At 48.7% G+C, this 25,292-nt stretch overlaps 2 protein-coding genes and 1 non-coding gene across 11 annotated transcripts in view; all 3 read right to left on the bottom strand.

The window, feature by feature from the left end:
• SAG (S-antigen visual arrestin) overlaps positions 1-13,083 on the bottom strand; it is a 36,647-nt gene extending 23,564 nt beyond the window's left edge. For 3 of the 4 annotated variants that reach the window (XM_047721396.1, XM_047721398.1, XM_047721399.1), the window contains exons 1-3: positions 11,193-13,083; positions 8,512-8,619; positions 3,270-3,404 (exon numbers count right to left, since the gene is read on the bottom strand). In XM_047721396.1, the coding sequence (XP_047577352.1) occupies positions 3,270-3,344 (75 nt within the window). In that variant the 5' untranslated portion in view covers positions 3,345-3,404; positions 8,512-8,619; positions 11,193-13,083. The remainder of the gene's footprint in view (positions 1-3,269; positions 3,405-8,511; positions 8,620-11,192) is intronic. The other variant, XM_047721397.1, reaches the window with a different exon arrangement.
• Positions 13,084-15,544: 2,461 nt separating this feature from the next.
• Positions 15,545-25,292, bottom strand: part of ATG16L1 (autophagy related 16 like 1) — a 37,954-nt gene continuing 28,206 nt past the window's right edge. For all 6 annotated transcript variants that reach the window (XM_047721389.1, XM_047721390.1, XM_047721392.1 and 3 more), the window contains 6 exons: positions 20,480-20,600; positions 20,113-20,218; positions 18,503-18,652; positions 18,311-18,358; positions 17,879-17,980; positions 15,545-17,110 (listed from right to left, as the gene is read on the bottom strand). In XM_047721389.1, the coding sequence (XP_047577345.1) occupies positions 17,017-17,110; positions 17,879-17,980; positions 18,311-18,358; positions 18,503-18,652; positions 20,113-20,218; positions 20,480-20,600 (621 nt within the window). In that variant the 3' untranslated portion in view covers positions 15,545-17,016. The remainder of the gene's footprint in view (positions 17,111-17,878; positions 17,981-18,310; positions 18,359-18,502; positions 18,653-20,112; positions 20,219-20,479; positions 20,601-25,292) is intronic.
• On the bottom strand, positions 21,115-21,339 carry LOC125096671 (small Cajal body-specific RNA 6). The gene has a single exon (XR_007126333.1). It is a non-coding gene; the product is annotated as a small Cajal body-specific RNA 6 (non-coding RNA).

Raw genomic sequence — 25,292 nt, 5'->3', positions numbered from 1 at the left:
CCATAAATTTGCTCCAAGGAAGTCTTCCCACCCCCTTTGAATGGTTCCTGTTCTCCCACCTTTTCCCACCAAGCTCAGGTCTGACATTAACCAGGTGACCTTGTTGAATTCACTAGTAATACTTCAGTGGAAAGTTATACTTATGCAAATGAGGCTCATCCCAATGTTTAAGCCTCTTATTTCTGGCTGTGAATGAAAGGTTTCCCCTCCTCATTAAAAGTGTATCTGAACTGAGCATAGAGGCAGGAGCTCCAGAGTCCCTGAAATCCTACCAGGTGAGCTGCTGGACAGGTACACCTGAACCCATGCTCTGAGCAGGAGGGGCAGGAGGGTTGGGGGTAAAGACCGCTGTTTCAGTCCTCTTCCTGTCTGCTGCGTGTCCTTTGCAGTGAAGGTCTCTGCCAACCCCTTTGTGGAAAAGCATGGGTTGCATTCACCATCACTCACCACTCTAAGCCACAGGATTGTGAGTGTCTTGATTGTGGGAATTCTTTCATCGTTCAGCCAATAAGTTTCTACCATAGTACCTGGTGCACAACAGGATTCTAATCCACATTTGCTAAAGGCACCAATGAGTGAGTCCGTGCACTCTGCCTAGCCCCCTTCTTCCCTAAGCCTCTTAAATTCGTATTCTTATGTCCGTGAACTCCCAGAATCATTTCTGTTGGCATTCAATCATCTCCTATTTCCATCCCCTTGTATCAGACATCCTGGAGTGAATCTCTATACCTTCACTTTGTAGGACTGATGTTGAATCACCCCAAGGACTACCTACGCAGGTGGCTGGGCAGGAGATAGGTGTTTGATGGTATGAGGATGTTTTCTGGACAAAACCAAAAAATCAGTGTATACAAAGCCCAGAATGCCTCTGGAACCAATGGCCACCAAATGGGAACGAAGGCTGGTGCCAGAAAGGGTCTTATAGGCCCAACCTTAAAGACTCTAGGAAAATAGTAAAGCATTTTTTAAAGATTTTATTTATTTGTGAGAGAGAGAGCACAGGGGAGGGGCAGAGGGAGAAGGAGAAGCAGGCTCCCAGCTGAGCTGGGAGCCCAACAAAAGGTTCGATCCCAGGACCCCAAGATCATGACCTCAGCCGAAGGCAGGTGCTTAACCAACTGAGCCCCGCAGGCGCCCCAATGTTGAAGCATTTTGAGCAGCATGAAAGGCCTGCAGCTAAACAACAGAGTATTTATCATGTCCCAGGTGCCAAGCTCAGCACCAACTACGTTATTTCACTGAATCCCCACAACCACTCTGTGAGATAGGAATTAGCCCCATTTTAGGGAGGAGATGACGGCAGCAAAGTGGAGAATGAATGGACAAGGAGAAAGCCAGTTAGGCATTTGACTGTGGTTGGGAGTAGAGAAGATTGAAGGTCGGTGGAGAGAGTGTGTTTTCTTCTTTTTCAAGCTTTAGCTGAGGAGGAAGAGGAACTGGAAAGGCAATAGGGTCAAGGGGAGTTTGTTGGTTGCTGTCTTTAAGATGCATGAGGTCCGTACTTGTTTGTATGCTCAGGCAAAGAACTGGGAGGGAGGGAGGGAGAGGCTGATGATGGAGGACGCTAGGGAGGAGATGGCCCCTGAGACCCAGGTGTAAATAGCATGAACCTCAGCTGGGAGCAAAGGCATGTCTTCTGCAGCAATTGGAAGGGGAGGGAAGGCAAGGGGCAGGAGCAAGAAGAGAAATGGGGCTGAACAATGTGGGACTGCAGCCCACCGGCTGCTTGTTCAACCAGCAAACCAAGCACCCTTCTTCCTGGATACAAGTTGCCAATTATGTTGACGGTTTTACCATCCCCCATGGGGTGAGGCCAGCCCCAGAGGATGGTTCTTGAGGGGTCTGATCCAATTATGATCATCCAATTCCTTTGGCTCAGGACTGGTTTAGGGTGGGCATGAGACCCATTTTTGACCAATGAGATATGAGGGAAGTCTGCTGGAGGGCTGTTGGGAAAATATTTTCCCACTCTGAAGAAGAGATACCGGGAAGCAAGAGCCTCTTCCTTCTTTGGGAAGGAAGTGAGGGTGAGATGCCTGAAGCCAGGCAGCCATCTTGCCACCAGCTGGAGGATGAAGATCACAGAAGAGGGCAGAGTGGAGAGAATCACCGAGAAATGGGCCCAGGGCTCCTGGTGCACCATGCCTAGAGCCATACAGAGGTTGCAATTGGAATAGTCCTAATATGTGAGACATTAACAGAAGGATTTTCCCCCCCATATACAACAGTTCTAAATTTCTTGGTTCAAAGGTTGTGTATAGATATGAGGGGGGAAGAAAAGTGGGAAAATGACAGGGCCCGGCAGGAGTGGTTTCTCTCTTCTGCCAGAAGTCAAGACAAAGTGTGTTGAGAAGATGCAAAGTTGGGAGAGAGTTTGGGGAATGGTTGAGGGGGTCCTCAAATCATCACCCCAAAGTGGAGTTCCTCAGCTGGGAACAGAAAGGGCGGAGAATGCCTGGTGCAAACCTGTTTCTCTTGTGTTGCGCTATGAGAATCAGAGAGTTTCCTCTGGGCCTTTGGCTTAACATTTAAGAAACCCAAAAGGAAAAATCCAAAGTTCAGGTTTATAAAGCACAGAAAATAGAGCAATTCTAGGCCGTCTACTGTGCCCCGATAGGGTCAACAGTGGCGTCATCTCTGCCAAGCACACAAGCTGCCCAGATATGGGTACCATGTTCCCTTACCCAGTGACCCTGAGCCAAGTGAGGACTGAGGGCATGGTGGCTGGGGTAGGCACACAGAAGACAGAGCTGCCTTGGTCCAGCACTGGGGCTTTCCCCTGGCAGGCAACGGGATGACAAAAGACCAGATGAGTTACTATTGACAAAACAGTGTTTGAAATGTCAAGTCATTGGTTCAAGGGCAGCTAGGAAAAGAAGTAAAATTGGAAGTAAAGGGGTGGGGGCTGAGAGACAAGGAGAAAATTAAGGGTCTCAGAGTTAGGTTCTTTAGGAGACTGAAAAGTTCTACATGTTCAATTCATTCATTCAATTATGTCTCATTGATCATTCATTGCAAAATAGAGACAGAACACAGACACGGAGCTTCCCTCAACCTCTCAGGATTCTGGTGTTGATCGTGTCTATTTCTTTCTTTCTTTTTTTTTTTTTTTTTAAAGCAATCTCTACACCCAAGATGGGGCTTGAACTCATGAGATCGGGAGCTGCATGCTCAGCCAGGTGCCCTGGGTCTATTCTCAAGAAAGATCCTTTAAAAAATATATATTATTTTTTTTTCCCCATCACGCCACTCACTTCTATACCACTTACCGACTTGTCCCGGGAGACTTTCTTGAAAATCACGTGGTTTGGCTCAGACTTGCTGCCCTTTGCGTTGGCTGCCATGGTCCCTGTCGTCGGCAGCTGGCTTCTTCCACCTCGGGGTGTGCGTCTGGTGTCTGCGGCCTGCGGAGAGGTAAAACAATGCTGTGAGTGCAGTCAAGAACATTCTGGGTACAAAACCTGCTTATGAGATGCTGCACGCCCGGGAGACATTTCCTTATATCTGCTTAAGTATTGTTGTTTGATGAAATAAGGCTTTTGTCTTGTGTGTATGACATGGGGGTAGGGGGTGCTTTTTTCCAAACATGTGTTTTATTTTTCTCCATAAGCCTCAAACATTTCTTAGTAAACCTCAGCTAGAAGGTTTGCCTTCCTGACTAGCCTTTGGTATCAGGCACACTTCACCAGGTTGGAATCAAAATTCTATCACGACCATGTCCCATGGTAATTAGAATAGGAGAGGTTCCCGAAAACCGCAACATAACCACTTAGCAAATATCATTTGAAAATGTGTTAAATCCCCAGGAGTCCTGTCCTGTTCTCCCACCGCTCCCCAGCGTGACACACAGTGGAAAGGCCCTCTGAGCTGTCTGGACCTCAGCGCACCCTGAGTCTCATTAACAAGCAAAGTCTGTGCAACCACACAGAAAAGGTGAAAGTGAGACAGACTGACCACAGGAAAACACCCGTGGTCCTGCCCCTTGCTCTCCCTGTGCCTGCCCTGGAGGTCTGAGAAGCTTTGGATCAGGGGCCGCCATGTACCTTGTTCAGCCAGCCAGAAGGGCCCAGGAGGCGAGGAGAGGGGCTCTGTCCCTCTGGGGAGAGCGGCCGGCCCCTGCTCTATGTAACCAGATGACCCTGCCAAGGCCCCTGGCTTGACGTGCGTGGGGGAATTTGTAGGGAACCTGGAGAGGGGGCCCACACCCACGTCTCAATGTCCAGAAGCCAAATCCCATTTAAGGAGCAGAGTGGAAATGGGATTAGTGTTGAGACGGGTGAACTGGTGGTTTCAGCAGTTCTAAGCATTAAGCAAAGGCCTCTAGTCTCCTTCCAGAGATGCTCACAGATGTAGGAGCTCCAGTGGGGAAGGCGTGGTGGGAGGGACGAGAGCTAAAGAAAAGCTACTTTCTATCCTAACCCTCTTTGGGTTCTGGAAATAGACTGATTATCCCTTCACTCCCAGTATCACCAGGACAGGGGATTTTCAAGTGCTCAACAGACTTGATTAAACTCAGCAGGCTGCTAATGCAACCTTGGGGGTGGGGATAGAAACGAAAAGGTCAAGGGGAAATGTCAAGCTCGGAGATGAACCCTGGTCTTATAGAAGCCAAACCCATGTGGGAAACAAAGACCAGAGGAAATATAGATAAAATTAACCGTCCTTATAACCTGCAGCCCACTGACAAATACTTGAGGTGGGGAGGGTAGAACGGTCCTCCAGGAAGCTCCCGTCTTAATGTTAATGCCTTGCTGGAGAGAAAAACCACCTTCACCTGACAATAGCCAGGCCTCCTGTATCCTGTAAGTCTTCTTCAGCATCTGAAAATCCTTTCAGAAGTTCCCTTTGTCTTTACTCCCCCCAACCCCAAAGTGTATAATCAGTTGTTCCTCACAATCCCAGGCCAGCATGGGTCCTGTCCATGGGTCCTGTCCCCATGCTTTAATAAAATCATCTTTTGGCACCAAAAGCATCTCAAGAATTCTTTCCTGGCCATTGGCTCTGGACCCCAACAACACTACTCCAAAAACACATCAGAACTGGAGGTTCCTCTCCTCCACCCCACGCCCTATTGATTATGGAGACGAATCTTGTCAGATCTGCCCCCTCCCTACACCCTGCCTCCCCAGTGTCTCTGGAATCTGACCACATCATCCCATCCCTAGAGCCTTCTCCTGCGTTCACAGCACCCCCTTTGCTTTCCTGGACCATAATGTCGCCTGCTGTCGGACTCTATCCATCTTCAGCTGCCAGGCCCTTCTGCACGTGGAAGAAGGCCCTTCCAAGCCCTGATCTGTCCTCTCCACCTAGTGTCTGCTCTGAGAGAAGACACGGGCACCTGCTTTCCACATTGTCCTGCACCGCACTTCCCCTGCTCCCCCATACTGTTCTTTTTGCCTAGAACAATCCTCTCCTCTCTCCAAATTGCTGACTCCTTTCACGCTTCAGATGCTGGAAGAGAGGAGTCCCATCCTCAGGGGAGCCTTTCCCAACCTCCCTCCCAGGCTGGGTTGGAGGCACAGTCGCCTTTGACAACTGTGTGAGAAATTATTTCATGGTCTCTCTTCCCTTACTTGACTCTAGGCTCCAGGAGGACAGGGGCCCGTCCCGTTGTTTCCCTCACCATTGCATTCAACAGCTGCTTCCAAGAACATTCAGGGAATAAACAGATGGGACATTGTGGCCATTAACACATTCACATATTGAACTTGACATGGTGTCTGAGAATGAAGCAAGTCTAAGCAGAAAGCTTGTTCTAACATTTGAAATGCTAGCATGTGTGGAAACTTCCAGTGGCTTCCTCCTGCCTAGACAATGCCTGTGAGGCCCTCCAAGATTTGATCCCTTGTTACCTCTAACTCTCTTTCTTTTCTTTCTTTCTCTCTCTTTTTTTTTTTTAAGATTTTATTTATTTGACAGAGAGAGTGAGAGAGCACAAGCAGGTAGAGCCGCAGACGGAGAGGGAGAAGCAGGCTCCCCGCTGAGCAGGGAGCCCGATGCAGGGCTTGATCCCAGAACCCTGGGATCATGACCCAAGCCAAAGCCAGTGGCTTAACCAACTGAGCCACCCAGGCACCTTTGTCCCTTTAAAAAAAAAATGCAGGGCTTGAACCCACAACCGTGAGATCAAGACCTGAGCTTAGCGGACTGAGCCACCCAGGTAGCCCTGACCTTAGTTCTCACTATTCACCCATTTTGCTCCAGGCCATCTTCCTCTTTGCTTTTCTTCAAACCAGCCTCAAGGCCTTTGCACTTAACTGTTTCCCCTTCTGGACCATTCTTCCAACAGAGAGCCACTTGGTTTGCTTCCTGAATTCCACTGGGTCTTTACTTCAGTGTGACCCCATTCACCTGGGCCCTATTGTGCGGTCTATCACGCGCCAAAACTTGTGGCCTCCTCTGCATTATTTTTCTCCATTGCCCTCATCACAGTCTCGCATGCAGAAGAACCTGTGTATCTTGTTTCCTGTCTGTCCTTCACCCCATTATCACTAGCACATACGCTCCGGGAGTGCAGAGAATCCTGACTTTATGTACCTATCCCATCTCCAGCATCTAGAAGAGGGATCTCATTATACTTGAAGCACATGGATGAGTCACTGGACTACAACAGTGTGATAGCTGGCAATAGCTAAAATTGAGAAACAGTATTTTTAATTTCTAAGGGAGAAAACTTTTTTTTTAAACAGAGAAATGCCAGCTACTAAATGCAAAAGGAATGATGAAAGTAGAAAAACACTCTGACAAACTCTGAGTGGATTAATCATGATTTCTGATTTCCTCTATTTTTTTTAAGTTTGTTTGTTTATTTATTTACGTAATCTCCAGGCCCAATGTAGGGCTCAAACTCACAACCCCGAGATCAAGAGTCACATGGTCTTCTGACTGAGTCAGCCAGGTGCCTCCTATTTTCTGCCTTTCCGATGTTGTGACATCCTGGGCTCTGGGCTGGGAGGGGCAGACTCTGGAGACTGCACCTCTCAGGGCTACTCCTTCCCCAAAGACTGCAAACAGCTACCTTTCATATGCAAACTAACCAATCGGGACCACAGATGCCACTGCAGTGGTGTTGGTTCCTCATGGGACAGGCTCTCACGCAGAGCCACTCACTACTGCCTTACCCTAATCATCCCCAGACCAGGATTCAGCCAACTGGAGAGAGCCCATCATCACAGAGCCTGATGAAGTTATTCAAACTTTCCAATCCTAAACCCACTTATCTTGCCTCACCAGTTCTTCCCCATGGAAACTATAAGGAAACTCTTGTCCATGTTTTCCTCCTCCATACCTCTGCCTCCTGACCAAACCTGGTGCTTCCCCCACGTGGCCCTGTGTGGCACAGGCTGCCCGCTCCTTTTAAGAACGGTAACAAATTACCTTTTCAGTGGCCATTGTTTCCTGATCTGTTGGTCTTATCATTGCTGAATGATAGCAAATACCCATTTTAAAATACTGATAAAATGATCGACTCCAAAAAAGATTCTTCATTGGGGTCAAAACCATCAGGTGAAGAGTTGGTGGAGAGGAATGGCTGTCCCTATTAGCACCAAAGTGATGGCAAATGTATCCTGGGCTCACCACGAGGTGCAAGCCTGGCCCGCACAACAGGGGACCAGGCAAGGTCCACCGTCAATCTTAGCAGCCACAATAGTGAATGGGAATCCATTAAGCATTTCAACATCACTTCCAGTTTATGAGAAATGCAGGGAATAGAGGAACAAGCTAGAAGACACCACAAGAGAGCTACCCGATGAATGGAGAAGTAGCTGGTATCTTTCATAAGCCGATGTCACAGAAAAGGGAGGTATTTGATTAAAAGACACTCAAGGTACTCAACATCCAGATGTAATGTGTGATCCCAGACTGGATCTCCAATTTGAAAAATAGGATCTACAGGACATTTGAGTCCATCAGGAAAATCTGCATATGGTCTAGGTGACATGTAAGACAGAAATATCTGGAATAGGAAGGTAGAGATTGTGACCAAACAACAGTCATAGGATGGCATGTGCAATATGACCATACCCTGCAAACGCATATACTCTGTGTGTATACACACACACACACTCATACACACTGCAAACACATACACTCTGTGTGTATACACACACACACACACATACACACACACACACACACATTATATGCATAATCTGCAAGGATACATACTAAGGAGCTAACTGGTCTCTGTATGGTGGGTATGTCAGGTTTCACTTTTTTTTTTCCTTGTCTGTGTTTTAAAATTCTTTTCCAAAAATCATTTACTTCTCCTAAAGCAGAAAGGTTAAAAGATAACATTGTTATAAATTTAGAAGAATATCTGCTTTTCCCCTTAAAAATACGCCAACAAGAGGAAGACAAATGACCAGGGTGTTTCTTTCCGTGTCCCCATCAGAGGAGCTGCAGCATCTGGGACCCACTTGCAGCTGCTCTTGGGACACCCATTCTCACATAGTTTTGTTAAAACCAGGTCGCCGGGAGGGTGCAGACTGATGGATTTCAGTCACTGACCCGCCAGTTCCCGGCACATGGGGTTGGGCTGGATACTGGACCTCATTCTTTTTGGAAATGTAGTCTCTGGTAGTCATTCCCAGCCTCTGGTCTGTGATGAATTTATTTCTGCTTGGCAGAAAAATGAGAAAAACCAGGGCACTGTTGTAAGCTTTGTCATGGGGCCAAATGTCTTCACTGTAAAGGACTGTCCTCCTTTTTTCTAAGGCTATAAAGTCCTCAATTTTTGGATATTAAAATGTCCTTTCTCTCTTTCCTTATTGAGGTACACTTTACATACATGCGAAGTTGCCCATTTTAAAGTACAGTTTGATGAGTTTTACTAGGACTATGGTTAAGGCAGAACATTTCCATCCCCCCAAAAGTTCCCTGGGCCCCTATTTCGGTCATTTCCTCCATCAACCCCCCATTTCAAGCCACCCCTTATCTGCCCCTCCCATGAGTTTTGCATTCTCCGTAATCTATTGTGAAGTTCAGAATATAGAGAAAAGTTGGAATAACACAATAAACACCCACATAGCCTCTGAGATTTGACAATGAACACTTCAGTGCGTGTGCTCACCTATTGTTTTTTCCTTTTGAAGCGTCTGAAAGTAAGTTGCAGACATCATGACACTTTACTCATAAATATTTCAGGATGCAGCCACTGAGCTTAAGGACGAAATGTCCTTTCTTTTATAAGATAAAGATGAGAGTAGATGGCAGTTTAGAAAAAAATCCTTACTTGGCCAAAATAAAAAGTTGTCAGCCTTTCCCTAGAGTTATTTTGGAAATTGACAGCTCTATGAATGCGAAGTCTGGGAACCACTGGTGACAGCAACGCTTTCTTCTCTCAAGTCGGTGTCCAGTGAGATGAAGCTCCAAGCCCCACGCTTCCCCTCCAGGTAGCAGACGCAGTGCCAGCCAGCTCTTGGGGCCGGCGGGGTGGAGATGTTCAGCTTAAGAGGCTTATGGGCTTCAGGGGCAGGTTATCATCTTAGGGCTTTATTAGGGCACATGCACGAAGAAAACCGGTACACCCTGCTAAACATCAACTACAAAATGAAAATCTTGAGTCCTCATCGCCTTGGTTTCCCTGAAGCAGAGAGCCCCGGAAAAGACTGGGGCAACTCTATTTACAGAATGCCAGGGAATCAGAACTTTTAAAAGTCACCTTAATTCCAACATGGACCTCTTGGGCAGCTGGCCTAAGGAGTAGAGGGTGGTTGTTGGTTGGGCTGGTTTACAGTATCTGAAATCATAAATGGGATCCTGGGGGTTCTCAAGTTGGGCAGATGCTTTAAAAAAGAATATCATCCATGGGATCCTGGGTGGCTCAGTCGGTTAAGCATCTGACTCTTTTTTTTTTTTTTAAAGCTTTATTTATTTATTTGACAGAGATCACAAGTAGGCAGAGAGGCAGGCAGAGAGAGGAAAGCAGGTTCCCTGCTGAGCAGAGAGCCCGAAATGGGACCCTGGGATCATGACCCAAGCCGAAGGCAGAGGCTTTAACCCACTGAGCCACCCAGGCACCCCAAGCATCTGACTCTTATCTCAGCCCAGGTCTTGAACTCAGGGTTGTGAGTTCAAGCCCTGCAGCACTGAGTCTCATGCCCAGCATGGAGCTTACTCAATAAATAAATAAATAAATAAATAATAAAAAGAATGTAGTCCACACGCCATCCCTTGCTTGGCTCTCTCCACGACATGCACAATAAGAAGTTGAATGCTTCCAGGGATGGGGAAATCATTACCACATTTTTTTGAAACAGTGTGACACATAAGAAAATTCTTTGTTAGGAAGGGCTCAGCTTCCCTTCTACTTCCCTCCTTTGCTGCAAGTTAATCTAATCTCTTCCACAGGTGACTCATCTGTGATTAGGACCCAGGTGCTCATTTCTCATGGGCATTGCCACCGCCTCACCCATGCTGGGGTCCCACCCCTAGTCAGATTTTGAATGTCCGTCTTGAGGCATTGTGCTGAGAATGGCACTTGGTGCTCCAGGTTTCCATGCTATATAAACCGCCCCAGGCTGGAGTCCAAGGTTCTGTGACCCATTGATGGGTTCCCCCGCGACCTTGGGGAAGTACCTGGCCTCACAGCTATTTCCTCTTCTTCCTCTATAGAAGGGGAGCTGGTGAGCTGCCCTCTCTCAGGGCTGGGGAGATGCATCAAATGTGCAGATGAGTCCCTTAAAAGGAGAGTCGTGTGCAGAGTGGGGGGTGGAGGATTCTGCCCAGCACTTCCCCTCGTCCTCTCCTACAAGGCTGACATGCGCCTCCATGTGTGCCTCTGTTCTTTTTCATCCTCATCATGCCACATGGGTCCCAGCACTAGGGGGCTTCCAGGGGCCATGAAGCTGCTTCGATACAAGATTTCGTGGCCGAGCACCAACTGAGCTGCTCACTCTTAAAGCTGAGCACACTTAGGGGGAGGCCTTTCAGAGGAAATGAATGTTTGTGCACATGCACCGCCCCTCCGCAAATCTACAAGTGGAAGCCCTAAATCCCCAGAGTGACAAGGTGCTGGGAGGTGAACAGGGTTGGATGAGGTCACAGGGCAGGGCCTTGATCTGATAGGATTAGTGTCCCTATAAGAGACACCCACTCTCCACGGTGCAAGTGCACTCCAAAGTCTGGTGAGCACAGGGCGGCAGCAGCGACCTCCGACCTCCGAGCTAAGGCCTCCGAAGGGAACCTACCTGGTGGGTGCCTTGACCTCAGGCTACCAGCCTCCAGAGGCGGAAGGAAGAAGTATCTGTTGTCAGAGCTGCCCAGTTTGTGGTGTTTCATGATAGCAGCCTGAGCTAAGACAAGTGCCCACGCTTTTCTTCAGGTAGATCAGCTGCTTGGTGTAGATCAAAAAAGTCCGGAAAAAATGGACACTGATCCAGGTTCAGAAATGTCCCTTTTTTTGGTGGAACCAGACAGGCGTGGCGGTGGAACACTGTGAATATACTTTAAAATGGTTACTTTTATGTGAATTTCAATACATTTAAAACCAGTAAAAAAGAAATAGACTTTTACACTGTGACCTGAAACCTACACATGCACGCACAGAACAGTATCTACGCAACACTTCTGCTTCCTCTGTGGTTTATTCTTAGGTTTTTAACTACTCTCCCTCCCTCCTCGTCATTCGTCCCATTGGCTGGTTAACAACCCACCCTTCTGGGGCTTTCTGGTTAGGTTTTTCGCTGATTCAGTCCTACTAAATACGAACTTGACTCAGCGTCCATGACGCTGAGCACCACAGCGGGGCAGCAGGGTTCCTGAGAATTGACGTACAGGTTCTTAGAACCATCTGGGCATGTACTCTAGGGAGCAGCAGCACTGAGGGCTTCCTAACCAGAAACCAAAGTGCGTGCAGCCTGCATGCTGCCCGGCCTGGCTCACAAGCTTAACTGCCAGCCATCTCCTAAGGCTATTGCTCTGGGAACACAAAGCCCAGAGCCCGATTTACCTGCCCTCCTCTCCATGTCTAGGGTCGGGGCAGAGCCACAGAAGCCTGGCACATGGCTACTGTTCCCATCTGGGACACACATACCACTTCTATGGGGGAAAGTCAACCAGATCCAGCGTGGGGCATAAAAAAAAGTCAGCAACAGATACTGCTCTAGAATAAAAAAGACCCAAAAGGAGAACAGAACGGAGCCCTTATTGTGGACAACTGCCATAACAGCTCCAATTCATTCCTGTCTGTCCCGATGCTGCTGGGTGGCACCCCACACTCAGGCAAGGGTGCTCGTGCCATCTGCTCTGGCCAGTGAGATGGGACAAGGCAACACGGGCAGAATGACAAGGGCTCGCACATTGATGGGTGCAATCTTGCTGCATCATTCTTGCTTTCCTAGCTGCCTGCCAGATGTGAGGGCACCCTCTACCATTCATCCCCAACTGGGCCAGCCCGGCCCACTCACAGGTTTGTGAGAAATAATGACTGTTTTAAGCCATTACAATTACATTTTAAGGTAGTTTGTTAAGTCCTGATCCAAACAAGCCCATAGTAGAACACCCACTGTTGAAACAACTGGGAATATTTGAATCTGGACTGAACAGTTGATGACACCTAGTTCTTACCAAATCCTGAGGTATAACTATGGCACAGTGTCCTTAGTAGTTTGGGATGTGTGATTCAGAGAAAATGACAAGCTTCAGGTTTGCTGTGAAACACTCTGGCAGTAGATGCACCAGGGCTCCTTACACACAAGTGTTTGCTCTGCCTCCTCAGATTTAGGGCCACTGAATGTGGGTGAGCTCACTGAGCCTGTCAGTCAGTCAGGGTTAAACGAGGGCTGTGTAGCCCAGGGGAAAACTCACAAAGGAGAGTGGGAGTGTTTGAGGAGCACATAATGGCTGGAGCACACAGAGGATGGAAGCATCTGGAATGAAGGCAGGGAAGGGTTGGGAGGCATAGATGGAAACCAGTAGGGCTGTGCTATGAAGCCAGAGCTCCCTGAGGTACGAAAATCAAATTATGTGGAGGTGAAGCAGATTAAAAAGTAATTTTACTGGACTGTACCACTTTTCTTTGATTTTCTTCCAGAATCTATACAAATGGGTATATTTTACCTTCCCCAAGATTCCCCAAGTTTGGGGTGCCTGGGTGGCTCAGTGGGTTAAGCCTCTGCCTTCGGCTCAGATCATGATCTCGGGGTCCTGGGATCGAGCCCCACGTCGGGCTCTCTGCTCAGCGGGGAACCTGCTTCCCCCTTTCTCTCTGCCTGCTGCTCTGCCTACTTGTGATCTCTCTCTGTCAAATAGATAAATAAAAATCTTAAAAAAAAAAAAATTCCCAAGTTTATTACTGGCTTGAAAACTTGGGATTGGGCGCCTGGGTGGCTCAGTGGTTTAAAGCCTCTGCCTTTGGCTCAGGTCATGATCCCCGGGTCCTGGGATTGAGCCCCGCATCGGACTCTCTGCTTAGCAGGGAGCCTGCTTCATCCTCTCTCTCTCTGCCTGCCTCTCTGCCTATTTGTGGTCTCTGTCTGTTGAATAAATACATAAAATCTTTAAAAAGAAAACTTGGAGGGCACCTGGGTGGCTCAGCGGGTTAAGCCTCTGCCTTCGGCTCAGGTCATGATCTCAGGGTCCAGGGATCGAGCCCCACATTGGGCTCTCTGTTTAGCAGGGAGCCTGCTTTCCCTCTCTCTGCCTCCTTGTGATCTCTCTCTGTCAAATAAATAAATAAAATCTTAAAAAAAAAATCCTTAAAAAAATAAATTTAAAAAAAAAAAACAAAACTTGGGATTTCTAGCGAGTGGGCATTTCCATACGGCACAAGAGAAAAGATGGAGTGGCGTAAAGGTAACCCTGTGGCCAGCCCCAGGCCATCTGGTGGCAGCCTCACCCTGTAGGCCTGGAGGGGTGTGTGGACTGGAGGCGTGGCGCTCACTAGGGGTCAGGATGCTGGAAGAGCTTCTCACTTAACTATGAAACTCCCCCCAAGTTGTGACACGGGACACAGTTCACAGATCACAAGGTTTGAGAGCCATAGGCTTCTGATTATGATCTGAGGCCTCACAGGAACCCAGAAATGTTTGTGGTTTCTGCAGTCCGGCAGTCTCGGAGGGGAATTTCATCAGGGCCGCTCTTTCCTGGTGCCCACATGGGTGAGGGGTTTCAAGTGCACCTTTCAAAACATCTAGTTCTCTAAAAGCAGGGTCATGCTGTGCCACACGAAAACAGGTAGTTCTGCACACCTTGCTCTGCTTGAGATCTGGAACTTCCCAACCAAGCCACCCTTGGGGCCAGGCTGGCCCCTCCAGGCTGAGATTACCCCAGTGTCCACACAAATTCTCCTGCATGCCACGATGTGAAAGATGCAGAGGGGCTTTGCAGGACTTACAGGACAAAGGCTAGTACGTATGTGACATGTACTTTAAGAATAAGACACTGATCTTGATTTATCACACTATTTTGGGAAATGACCTAGGGAACGTAAGTTCATTTAAAAAATGTTTTTAAATCCTCAACTTCTGAGGTATGTTCGTGTTTGGGTCAAAGCTGCCATCACTTACCAAGGAGCACACCAGCTCCCACCACCCAGATTCATCTGGGAAATGGAGAAATTCCTGCGACCATCTCCTATCCCCACCAGCAGAAGCCGCAGCAGCAGGGAGGGTCCCAGATGATCGGACAGATTTTGGGGGGTGTGTGTCAGGACCATGAAACAGATGATGTCCTCCTCCACTGCCCGTGTAAGCCCACACAAATACACTCAGCCAGGGCAGTCAGGTGACCTGAAGAGAGCTTCATGGTACAGATGGATCTCAAACCAAAACCTCTCTTTGTTCAAAGTGGAGAGCAGCCAAGCTTCCCTCCAAGTTCAAAGAAAACAGGATAGTTGGAGGTTACTGCAATGCTTACTTCACACCTCTTTTAAGAATGACTTACCCTTCTTGAAAGTGACTACTAAAGATTCCTTTGGCTTTTTGGAGACTGCTGGCTGCCTCTGAGACTTCAGGTCACAAAAGAATCCTGCCCTCAGGTGCTGGGCGAAGTGGATGTTCGACGGTCCCCCCGCCACCGCCCCAAACAGTCGTCATAAGGGAACGGACAGAGGTCTTGGGGTGGGGGTGGTGGCTCCAGGAGATCAGGATTTGTTCCAGCACAAGGGTGCTTACTAGAGACCCAAGGCCCTGCGAACAAATCACTCCTCTGTGAGGTAATTCATGGCCCTTCAGCGAAGAGGCCGGAGACCAGCAGAGACTGGTAAGGCTCATCATCGATCCTATGGACAAAGTGTCCAGTGCGAAACCGGGTACTCTCACCGGCTGCAGCACAGAGCTGATGGCAGGGGTCTTGTGAGTGCACTGGGCGCTCACGGGACAGATGCAGAGATTCATGAGATCCTAAGACTTACATGCGATGTGAAACTGGAATGCTGGTTTACAGGCAGTGGTAACGGAGGCTCAAATGATGAACGATGAGGAGAGACCCCAGGAAAATAGCTGTTATTTAGAAATGAACGAATACCACAAAAACAGATGAAAGAAACAGCTTTTTCTCGGAAAGACAGAGGAGCACACAATAACCATGAAGAGACACAGAGTTTGAAAAGTATATAACCGATTTCTTTTTTATTTACAATCAAGTTCTGTTGAGCAACATAAATAAATAAAAGATGCGCCCTGGCCTGCGAATTCTACCTCCCCTTGAGCTCTTGGAGCAGCAAGCTGGAAGGGGCGGGGGGAGGAGGGCCAGGGAGAGAGGGAGGATGGACACGGCACCCCTCCTCACCCAGCTCCAGCTCTCCTACCCACAGCTGTCCAGAGAACAAGTGTGGAAGGAAAAAAATAAAGTGCAAATTAAAAAGTGATGAAAGTACTGGTGTTTCAGTCACTCAGGAACTAAAATGATATACACAGGTAAAATGGTAAAGATAAATGTTTTAAGGGAAAAAAAAAAAAAAGCGCCACAGGCCAGATTTTCCCTGGCCTTGATCCCAACTCCTGACACCTAAAGATGACATTCCCATGCTTCTTGGAACAGGCTTCTTGCACTAAAGCACCGAGGGGTATTGCACATAGGCTTGGCAAAGGGGCAGTGACCCGGAACTACTGGCTCCAGGCTAATACATTCGAGGCCTCCAATCCCTTGTCACCAGCGGCTGTCACTGAGGCACACCTAGAAAGAAGGTGGCGTGCGCGCTGCCCACTTTCTGGGAGTCTACAGATGGCCACAGGAAGCCACTCTACTCCCACAGCAGGCCCACTTCCCCTGCAAGGAGGTTTCTGAACTTCCTCTCCTACTTCCAAAAAGTATTTTATAACCAAACAGATTTATTTCTTGACCAAGAAATAAGTGTATAGCATTGTTAGGGAGAAAGGTAACCTGAAGCTTTGAAGAACAGCTGCTTTCTAAGAATGGTTTAGGAGACCTAAGGAAATTCCAACAGTAATCAGATGAGATCAGAGAAAGAGCCTTGTAATAATGACAGAGACCAGCAGGGAAAACCACAGTCCTGTCATCTCCTCAGAAATCAGGGCAGTCCCTGTGGGCTGAAGGCAGGGGTAATCCTTTTAGGGTTTCCGTTAATCCAATGATTCAAGCGAGTTCACCGGGAAAACCATCCCAAGGGGACAGGACATGCATTGGGCCACAACCGACTCTGGAAGGACGGGAGAATGCACGGAGGGAGAACTGACACCCACGCGCACGTGTGGGGCGTTCCTGGCCCTGCCAGCCAGTAAGGAAGCCGGCAGGTGACCGTGCTCCCCCCGATGAGGTATGGAAGATCAGAGCCAATAGTGTTTCCCACCTGAATCAAGGCAAGAACCTGAACCCCTGCTAAGTGACTGCAGGGCCAGATTTTTTCAGTGTTATCCTTTCAGGCCATTAGAGACCTCAGCTAAAATCCTCAGAAATCCTGTTCAAAGGCAGGCCACGCACCACGCGGCTCCAGCTGGTCTGGAGATGGAAGCTACACCCAACACACCACCTGCCAGAACAGAGCCGCCGCAGGAGCCTGGGTGCTTCTCCGACTTCAGCTCCTTTCTCTCTCTCTCTCTCTCGAAGGTGCCATCAATACTCTGACCACAGCACAGCTTTGCTTCCTTTGTCCACACTGACGACATGGGAGCCAGAAGGGGACCATGCTACCGCATTGATGGACGAGCTTCAAAGGGAGAGGTCAAAACATCTGTGAGATCTTAGTGAGCTGAATGCCAGACCCCCTTGCATTCTGGGAGAAAGGCTCTCTCCAACGCCTGGCTTACTCACCAGGACTGCTGCCGCTCACAGGCAGGCCCTTGGCAATGAGCACAGAAACTCAAAGGAACCTCACACTGTACTGAAGGAAGCAGGTTAGAAACAAAAAGAACGAAAGGAGTCCGGTGGAACCAAGTCTACCCTAAGGCGGTAGACTTCACCCTTTGACAAGAGCCTCGGGGGCCCGACTGGGGAGTGGACAATGGCCACTGCCCCTGGGAGCAAGGAGAGATGGTTCTGGAGGAAAGCCCCGTCTCCATTAAAACTAGCAGCTGAGCTTGGGTGGAGAGAACAAAGCTAAGAGAAACAAGAGCCCGGGGGAGTACTGAAAGAGTAAAAATCTGGGTTTACAGCCAGTCAATTTCCTGGGGAATGGGGCTCTGAAGGGAGAAGGAGAAGCAGAGAGGAGACGCTAGGTGATCTTCCTAAGCTTTCTCCAGCAACCACTACTCGAAGGGCTCTAACTAGAGAGTCTGTCACATCCCTAAGCAAACACTGCTGCTTGCTGTACTGCATGAATGGCCCCAGGCTCCCCTCAGTGACCTCGCTCACAGCGGAGCCAGTGAACCCACAACGCCCTCCTGGGGCTCAGTCCATGCCCAAAGGGGCAGGACCCCTGAGATGAGGTCACAGCACCTGCACACAACCTCAGGGGGGCTACCAGGATTCCCCTTACCCGTGCTGCTTGGAAAGGACCTTCTCCACCTTCCCCGAGAGCACGCTCCAGACGTAGAGAGAGCCCTCAGCTGAGCCCGCTGCCACATAACCACCATCAGGGCTGCAGAACAAGTAAGACCAGAAAAGTGTCAAGCACCCACCCCCAGTTCAGCATCCCGTGGGAGAAGCACTGGACAGGGAGAGCCAAGAACCAGGAAAGGGGGCTGCCCTTCTGCACAGAGCCCACCTTCCCTAAAAGCTCTCCAACAGCTCTTAGGAACAGCAGAAAGGAAGTAGACAGAGAGATAGTGACCCCTAAAGGTGAACTTCCAGGTCATTCCTGGATACTCCCTCAGGACTAGTCAGTGAACACAAGCCCCCCACCTCCAACTCCCGCATGCACCAGCTGGGGGGGTGGGTGGGGGAGGACAGGAGGAGAAGCGCTACTCACCTGAACACAACTCTGGTCCAATCAGAGCCGCATTTGAAGCCAGGTGCGCTGAAACCAACAACGGCACTGTTACCCCGAGAGCTCATACCACTCAGGGTTTGAGAAAGCAGGGTCAGGGCTTTTGGTGTTCATGTGACCCCCAGAAAAACAGCAAGGGTCAAATAAAACCCAAACAAGCACGTCTCCAGTTACCTAAACGTCTGTCTGACAGCATTGATCCGCAGATCGATGATCTTCAGCAGGTCATCACGAGAGCAGCTGAGAAGCTCTGTTCTCTCTGGGTTTAAGTCCAGGGCGGTAATCTTGCCCAGCAGCTCCATCTCCCGGACGATGCTCTCTGATCTACAGAAGTGACGGGAAGTCTGAGAAGACGGAACATGGAAGCATTGGCACTTCCCCGTGTTGACCAGGACACCATGCTCCATGGAGAAGAAGGGGAAAGGAGGAAATTCGACTAGAATGCCATACTCTTCAAGAACAGTGAGTGTGTCCCAACCTTCTAAAAATCACTTCAGTAACTGCTTTTACTATTTTTCTATCAATACGTTCTATAGTTATAGTTTAAGTACCAGAACTTGGAATTGGAGAAGAATTAACTTCCTCGCCCATTTGGAGAAATGCTACAGTAACTGCCAATCAGGGAGCTTCGGCCCAGCACAAGCTAAGCAGGCCTGCGACCTGTTCAGTACTCTTCCAGCGATGACATGTCAATGTGGCCAAGGGCCCAGAAACTTGCTTTGATGGGTCTGGGACAAACATGTGGCCTGTTGCAGGCTCCCTGCCTTACCAGTTCAGCTCCAGGGCTCCCCAAGTCCAGCTGGGTGAGCCAGGTGTGCAGCTGGACTCTAGGGCAGAGTTCCCGCCCTAGGTATGTTAGTCAGTGGTCTGGCTTCAGTCCTCCCCTTCCTCACCCGTCATGTGCGAATGCTCCCTCAAATCCCTTCCCCTCCACATCTCCTTTACTGCTGGATGAGGTCCCGGCTCCTAGGACGCCGTCTCAATGCCACCCGCACCATCTACTCACTTGTGCAGAGAGGTCCTCTGTTAAAACACCCAATGGCTTACAAGAGCAAGTCACTTAACAAACAGCCATCTGATCCTAACCCACCACCGGCTAGTCCTGTCTGCCCATGGCCTGACCTCCCAGGCTATCCTGCTGTCCTGTCTGGAAAGTCTGTCAGGGGCTTTCTGTCATGTGATGCACACTCCCTTCTTTTTTTTTTTTTTTTTTTTTTTTTTAAGATTTTATTTATTTGTCAGAGAGAGAGGAGAGCGAGCGAGCACAGGCAGACAGAATGGCAGGCAGAGGCAGAGGGAGAAGCAGGCTCCCCGCCAAGCAAGGAGCCGGATGTGGGACTCGATCCCAGGACGCTGGGATCATGACCTGAGCCGAAGGCAGCTGCCCAACCAACTGAGCCACCCAGGCGTCCCTGCACACTCCCTTCTTAAGACTCATCCTGACAGGTGTTCTCTCATATCCTTGGACTAAGGCACCTGGCTCTACTTCCGAACCCCGTGCAGACTTGTGACATTTCCAACTACCTAGCTGTCCATCTTCATTTTCCTAGCAGCTGAAAAAGTGCCTCCTAAGTGCAGAGAGTGTGCTTGTAAGTGATCACTGAACACGACTGTCTACTTCACGGTAAAGACTATCAAACTACTGAGACAAACGTGGACTAAAGCTCATTTCTGCCACTTCTGGGGATCTTAAAAAGTACACCCTGTATACAAAACCTCCTCAGAGCTCTACCACGGGAAGACCCTCTCATCTGCCTCCCCCACCAAGCTCTGGGGTAGTATACCGGATGTCCCAGAAACGAATTTTCTTGTCAAAATGTCCACTCATGACACACTGCTCCGTGCAAACGATATCGTTGCAGCTGGATCCTGCAAACACCGTCTTTATGCCTGAAAGAAAAGTGAACATTAGTCATCGAGCACAGGCCCCTGCACAGCAGAGGCTGTGCAGGGAGCATCGCTTCCCTCTCACCCTGAGTAACTGGAACTCCTTATTTAAACACACTCTCAAACACGGAAAACTGTCGCTACCTCAACGCCATTCTGAATACGAAACCAGACTTGAAATTCAAACTGTATCACGTGTGGCAACAAACACCTTGTGGTTAACGTCTAATTGTACAGACAGAGAGAGAGACTAAATTTCCTCACAGACTTTGCTGCGGAGATCCCAGAGCTTGAGGGTCCGGTCATGACTTCCGGAAACAATACGTGCGTTGTCCAGCAGGAACTTGGCAGACAGCACTTTGCCACTGTGTCCTGTGAGAGTGTGCTAGGAGAGAGAACACAGCTGGGGTAAGCTGTGGGGACACACCATGCTGGAAGAGCTGGCTTCTCCAAACACCCAAAGATCTGGTCAGGAATATCCAGACAAAAGGATATATTGCTCGGCAAAACGTCCAGAAAGCCTATCTTTCAGTGTGGCCCAGAGGTAAGGAATCAAGAGGAAGAGCATAAATCTCTCAGCACAAATAACGTATAGGAAAAAAAAAATCCAACACCACTAGTGCCAACTTTAAAAAAAGGGACAGGCAGTTGGAGGACCTTTTTGAAATAAACTGTTACAGATACCACAGGTCTGTAGGATTCCTGCAACCTTCTCTGTAAATCTGGATTGTATCAAATTACAGAATTTTTCAAAGCCTAGATTTTACCCAGTGCCTCTGAAAGTCCAGACCCTATTTAAAGTCAGAACAGACTGGTTCCCTGCAGGCATAATTTACAAAAAGAAACATCAGGACTCTCTAAATAAACTATTAAAAACCCTGGGTTTTTTTTCAATCAGAGATCTCAGCTTGCAATGTCAGACCATAACCACAGGTACCAGCAGCCCCAACAATGAACCCCCTTAGCAGCTGGCTAGGGGGTTCTCACCAAGGAACACAGCCCTGGGGCGTTGCCTAGCACCAGCCACCCTTCCGCCCATCACGGCACTACTGGAGCCCAAGGGGATGCCAGGGGTGTAGGGAGGGGACCTTGGGAGTCAGACCTTTCACTACTCCTCATGGATTTTTCAGTGCAGGTTGGCATGCTTCTAGGTGTGAAATCTCAGAAGGTATTCGTTGAGGTTTTCTTTTTAACCAACCAATAAATAAACCTTTAAAAGCTTTCATATACTTACTACAACTGCTAACTTACTTACAGCGTTTCCACACTGACTCCCAAAGATGAGATCTCACAGTTCCTTGTGAAATGTTTAGTGTGAGAATTTTTGAAACCCATCTTCCCTCCCTGCTCAGTGGAGGAACGCCACCTCACCACAGGAACAGAAAACCCAGGCCCACACATTCTTCTCCCTTCCGAAGGGAGAAGCTGGCACAGATTCGAAGACTCGTTTCTCCCACATTTAAACCTCTCTGAAACTGAACGACATCAGACAAATGCGCCAGCCAGGGGGCAGCTGTGCTATGGCTGTATAAAAACCTCCCACAGATCCTTCTTGTAAGATCCTGAACACTCCCGCAATAAGGCTTACATTCAGTACAGTACGGGAGTAAGGATTCCACCCAGCAGAGATCATCCACACTGTACGGTTCATGGGGAGACATTCAACTCAGGAAGAGTACGCCCCATGCTAGGTAAATTAAGTTCGGAGAAAAGAACTACATCATCAAAGAAAGCAAAGTTTTGGGTACATTCACTGTTTTCTTTCATCCTACTGCAGTAAAATCTCAGTTGGCAGACTCCAGAGAAAGAGACACTGCTCACAAACAGGCTTGTGAGCACTCATTTCTGTGAACGCTACTAAATGCGTGTTAATACTTTCATCGTTCTCATGTGCAAATACTCCTAAAAATTTATCCACTGCTGATAGGGTGCCTGGGTGGCTCAGTGGGGTAAGCCTCTGCCTTGGACTCAGGTCATGATCTCAGGATCCTGGGATTGAGCCCCGCATCGGGCTCTCTGCTCAGCAAGGAACATGGGTCCCCCCCACCCCCGCCTACTTGTGATCTCCTTCTCTGTCAAATAAATAAATTTAAAAAAAACAAAACAAAACTATCCATTGCCATTTTCACATTACAGCAGAAGTATTTCCCACGTGACAGCTGAAGATGCTCCGGCTCTGGGGTCACAATGCTCTGGCTTTGAACAGTCAGGGCTCAAACATCTGCGAAAGAACCTCATCCTCCTGCTGTTTCGGTAAAAGGACCAAACAAGGTGCCCCGTGTACAAGGCCCACTGCCAGAAGCATTAATGTTCTTCCTTCCTCCAACCACTAAGAGCCTTCAAAGTTACTCTGATAGTTACTTAACTGTCAAGTGGCAATTACAATTTAATGGAAATTTCTATGCCCAGCGGACACCTAGGTCACTTTACATCTCATGAGCACTAATGGTGCTATGGCAAACAGCTATGGGCACACAGCTTTCCCCGGTAAAACTGCTGGACTGATGAAAGAAAGAAAACAGATACTGTTATTTCCTGGCTCTTCTTCTTCCTTCTTCTTCTTCAATATTTTACTTATTTATTTGGAACAGAGAGAGAGAGGGTCACAAGTAGGCAGGCATAGAGAGAGAGGGGGAAGAAGGCTCAGAGAGCCTGATGTGAGGCTCAATCCCAAGATGTTGAGATCATGACCTGAGCAGAAGGCAGAGGTTTAACCCACTGAGCCACCCAGGCACCCCTTTCCTGGCTCTTATGTGTGTTAGCTTGCTTTTTAAAGTCTGTCCTTCTGCAAATCTCATCCTTGGAGGAAATACAGCTGACAGGTTCCCATTCCATGCTCACAAAGGTATGGAATGCAGCCTCCTCCAGGCTTTTTTCCATGATTTACAAAGTCCTTATCTCAAGTGCATCAGATTTATGTAAAATTTTTATCCACCCAGTGTTTCTGACATTTCTTTTCAATATTTAATTCAATTCAATTTATTTAATTTTCAGGTTTTACCTTCCTTTTTCAAATAGTGGCTCCTAAGAGATGGGGCAGCGTGTTCAGACATCAGAGCAGCTTGAACCTCTCTTCTCCAGGGCCCTGCCAGGTGCTCCCCCATGCCTCAGAAGAGACCTGGGGCCACCCACCATGCAGGCAACCACGATTAGCACAAACCGGTCAACTGACCCCAGAAAAAATGCAGAACTCAATGAGGATGTTTCTGAAGCAAAAACCACCATCTGAAAGCCAGTCTCGTCACTGTGGTTATTTTTCTACGTCCACATTAGAGAAGTGAAAAGGGTGGGCTGTTCAACCCCGTTCCTCAAGTCACATTTTAAAGAGCAGCTAGGCAGTTTTGCAAGGACCTTCTGGATTTTTAAGGGAATCTAAAAAACCCGCTCTTCAAAGGAGTCCTCTGTAAATACCAGGCTGTCTCTAGCACACCTTTACTACAAGGATTTTAAAGCAAGCGCTCAGCCAGCTGCTCCTTGCATTCTGGTCTCTGCCGATACCATTCCCTTACCAGAAAAACTATGGGCCTGGGTCCTGGATTTCCGAACACGCACCTCTGTGTCTTCTGACATCTCTGTTAACTAGGGTCTAAGTAGAAGCCAGAGCCTCCTACGAGAGGGAGCGCATTTACTTCCTGGACCCCGTTAAGAGTCCACGTGTGTTCTGTGGTCCCAGAGCAGGTGTTTATCCAGAGGATGTTCATCCTGATCTTCATCACACACACACACACACACACACACACACACACACACACACACACACACACACACACAGAGGGCCAGAAGCCCTCAAAGTCAGCTAGCCCAGCTACGGAGGCTACTATCCTAGCACCAGCCCAACCCATCAGCAACCCCAGCGGAAGCCTTGGTGCTCTAGCACTGAGTGCTTTCTCCCATGAAACTCAGCCCACTCTTGCAGATTAGCTCACTTGAAGAGTTTCCCAACATTATGATTTTTGTCTTCCAGGTCTGGCTCCCACCCGCAGGTCCCCTTCTTGTGTCCAACCCAAGGGCTGATGGCCACCTGGACAGAACTCTTTTCCAGTGGAAAATATCATCCTGCACAACTGGCTGAGCCCTCAACTGCTTCTCTCCTCCAATGGCCTACAATGTAAGGAAGACTGTATGTCCCTCTTCATGGTGAGACAGGTATGCTGTACCTCAGTCTCTAGAGACACTAGAATAATCCAGGGCAAACAGCGAAAAGCAAGGAGCCCAGTTCCCATTCTCATCTGGTAGCTGGGGGACTCTAGGCAATTTTGTGGGCTTATCTGACTGAGCCCTGGTTTTCCGTAACCTATCCCTCCTGGTTCCCCTGGGGTGAAAAAAGCGTAGGGTACATACAATACCTCGGTATTGGGTCTGACGCATCGGAGCCACTCAAGAAAAGTCCCTTTTCCTTTAGGCAAACTAAGAACTGCAGGCGTATTCAACCCTGTTGCAAGAATCCAGTAAGGGATTGATGGTTAAGAGAGCACAGCACAGCCCACAGCAGGTTATCATGCTGGGTGAGGACGGGCCAGGCCACCTTGAGGGTGCAGAAGTAGAGGGCGGCTACTGAAAACTTGTTCAAGCGTTGGAACAGATGGGACTACTGCTTTAGCAAAAGGTCCAGCCCTGCCCATGGGGGCCCAGTGGCCCACCTCCCTGCTCCTGCATTCAGACAAGAACACAGAGCAGGCTCTTCAGCTTTCACAAGGGAGTAATCTTTGTCAGCTTCCTGCCCCATACTTATCATGTGTAACCCTGGCTCTTCTTCTGACTCAGAATGAAGGATCACCACCGTCCATGAGGTACTGACTAGCAGCTAATACTGGTGGTGTTCCCTACAGCTCCTTCAAGAAAACGGAGAGCCTATGAGACACGTGAACTGTGCATTTCCAAAGATTCTCCAAACTGCATCCCAGCATCATCACATCAGACCACTGGCGACGGACCATTCTGTGGCAGCTCCCCTTCTCTGCAGATTTCCCTTGAAGAAGCTCTCAACGCCATGCCTCATGCAAGCTGATGTACAAAAACTTGTGTCAAACTTTTTACTTCGTAAGAAGCTCAGCCTCCCTCTTATCTTTCAACAGCC

The sequence above is a fragment of the Lutra lutra genome, chromosome 3 (genome assembly GCF_902655055.1).
Source record: "Lutra lutra chromosome 3, mLutLut1.2, whole genome shotgun sequence".
Taxonomy (NCBI): domain Eukaryota; kingdom Metazoa; phylum Chordata; class Mammalia; order Carnivora; family Mustelidae; genus Lutra; species Lutra lutra.
Note: the sequence above shows the minus strand (reverse complement) of the source record. Positions and strands in the feature narration are given on the sequence as shown.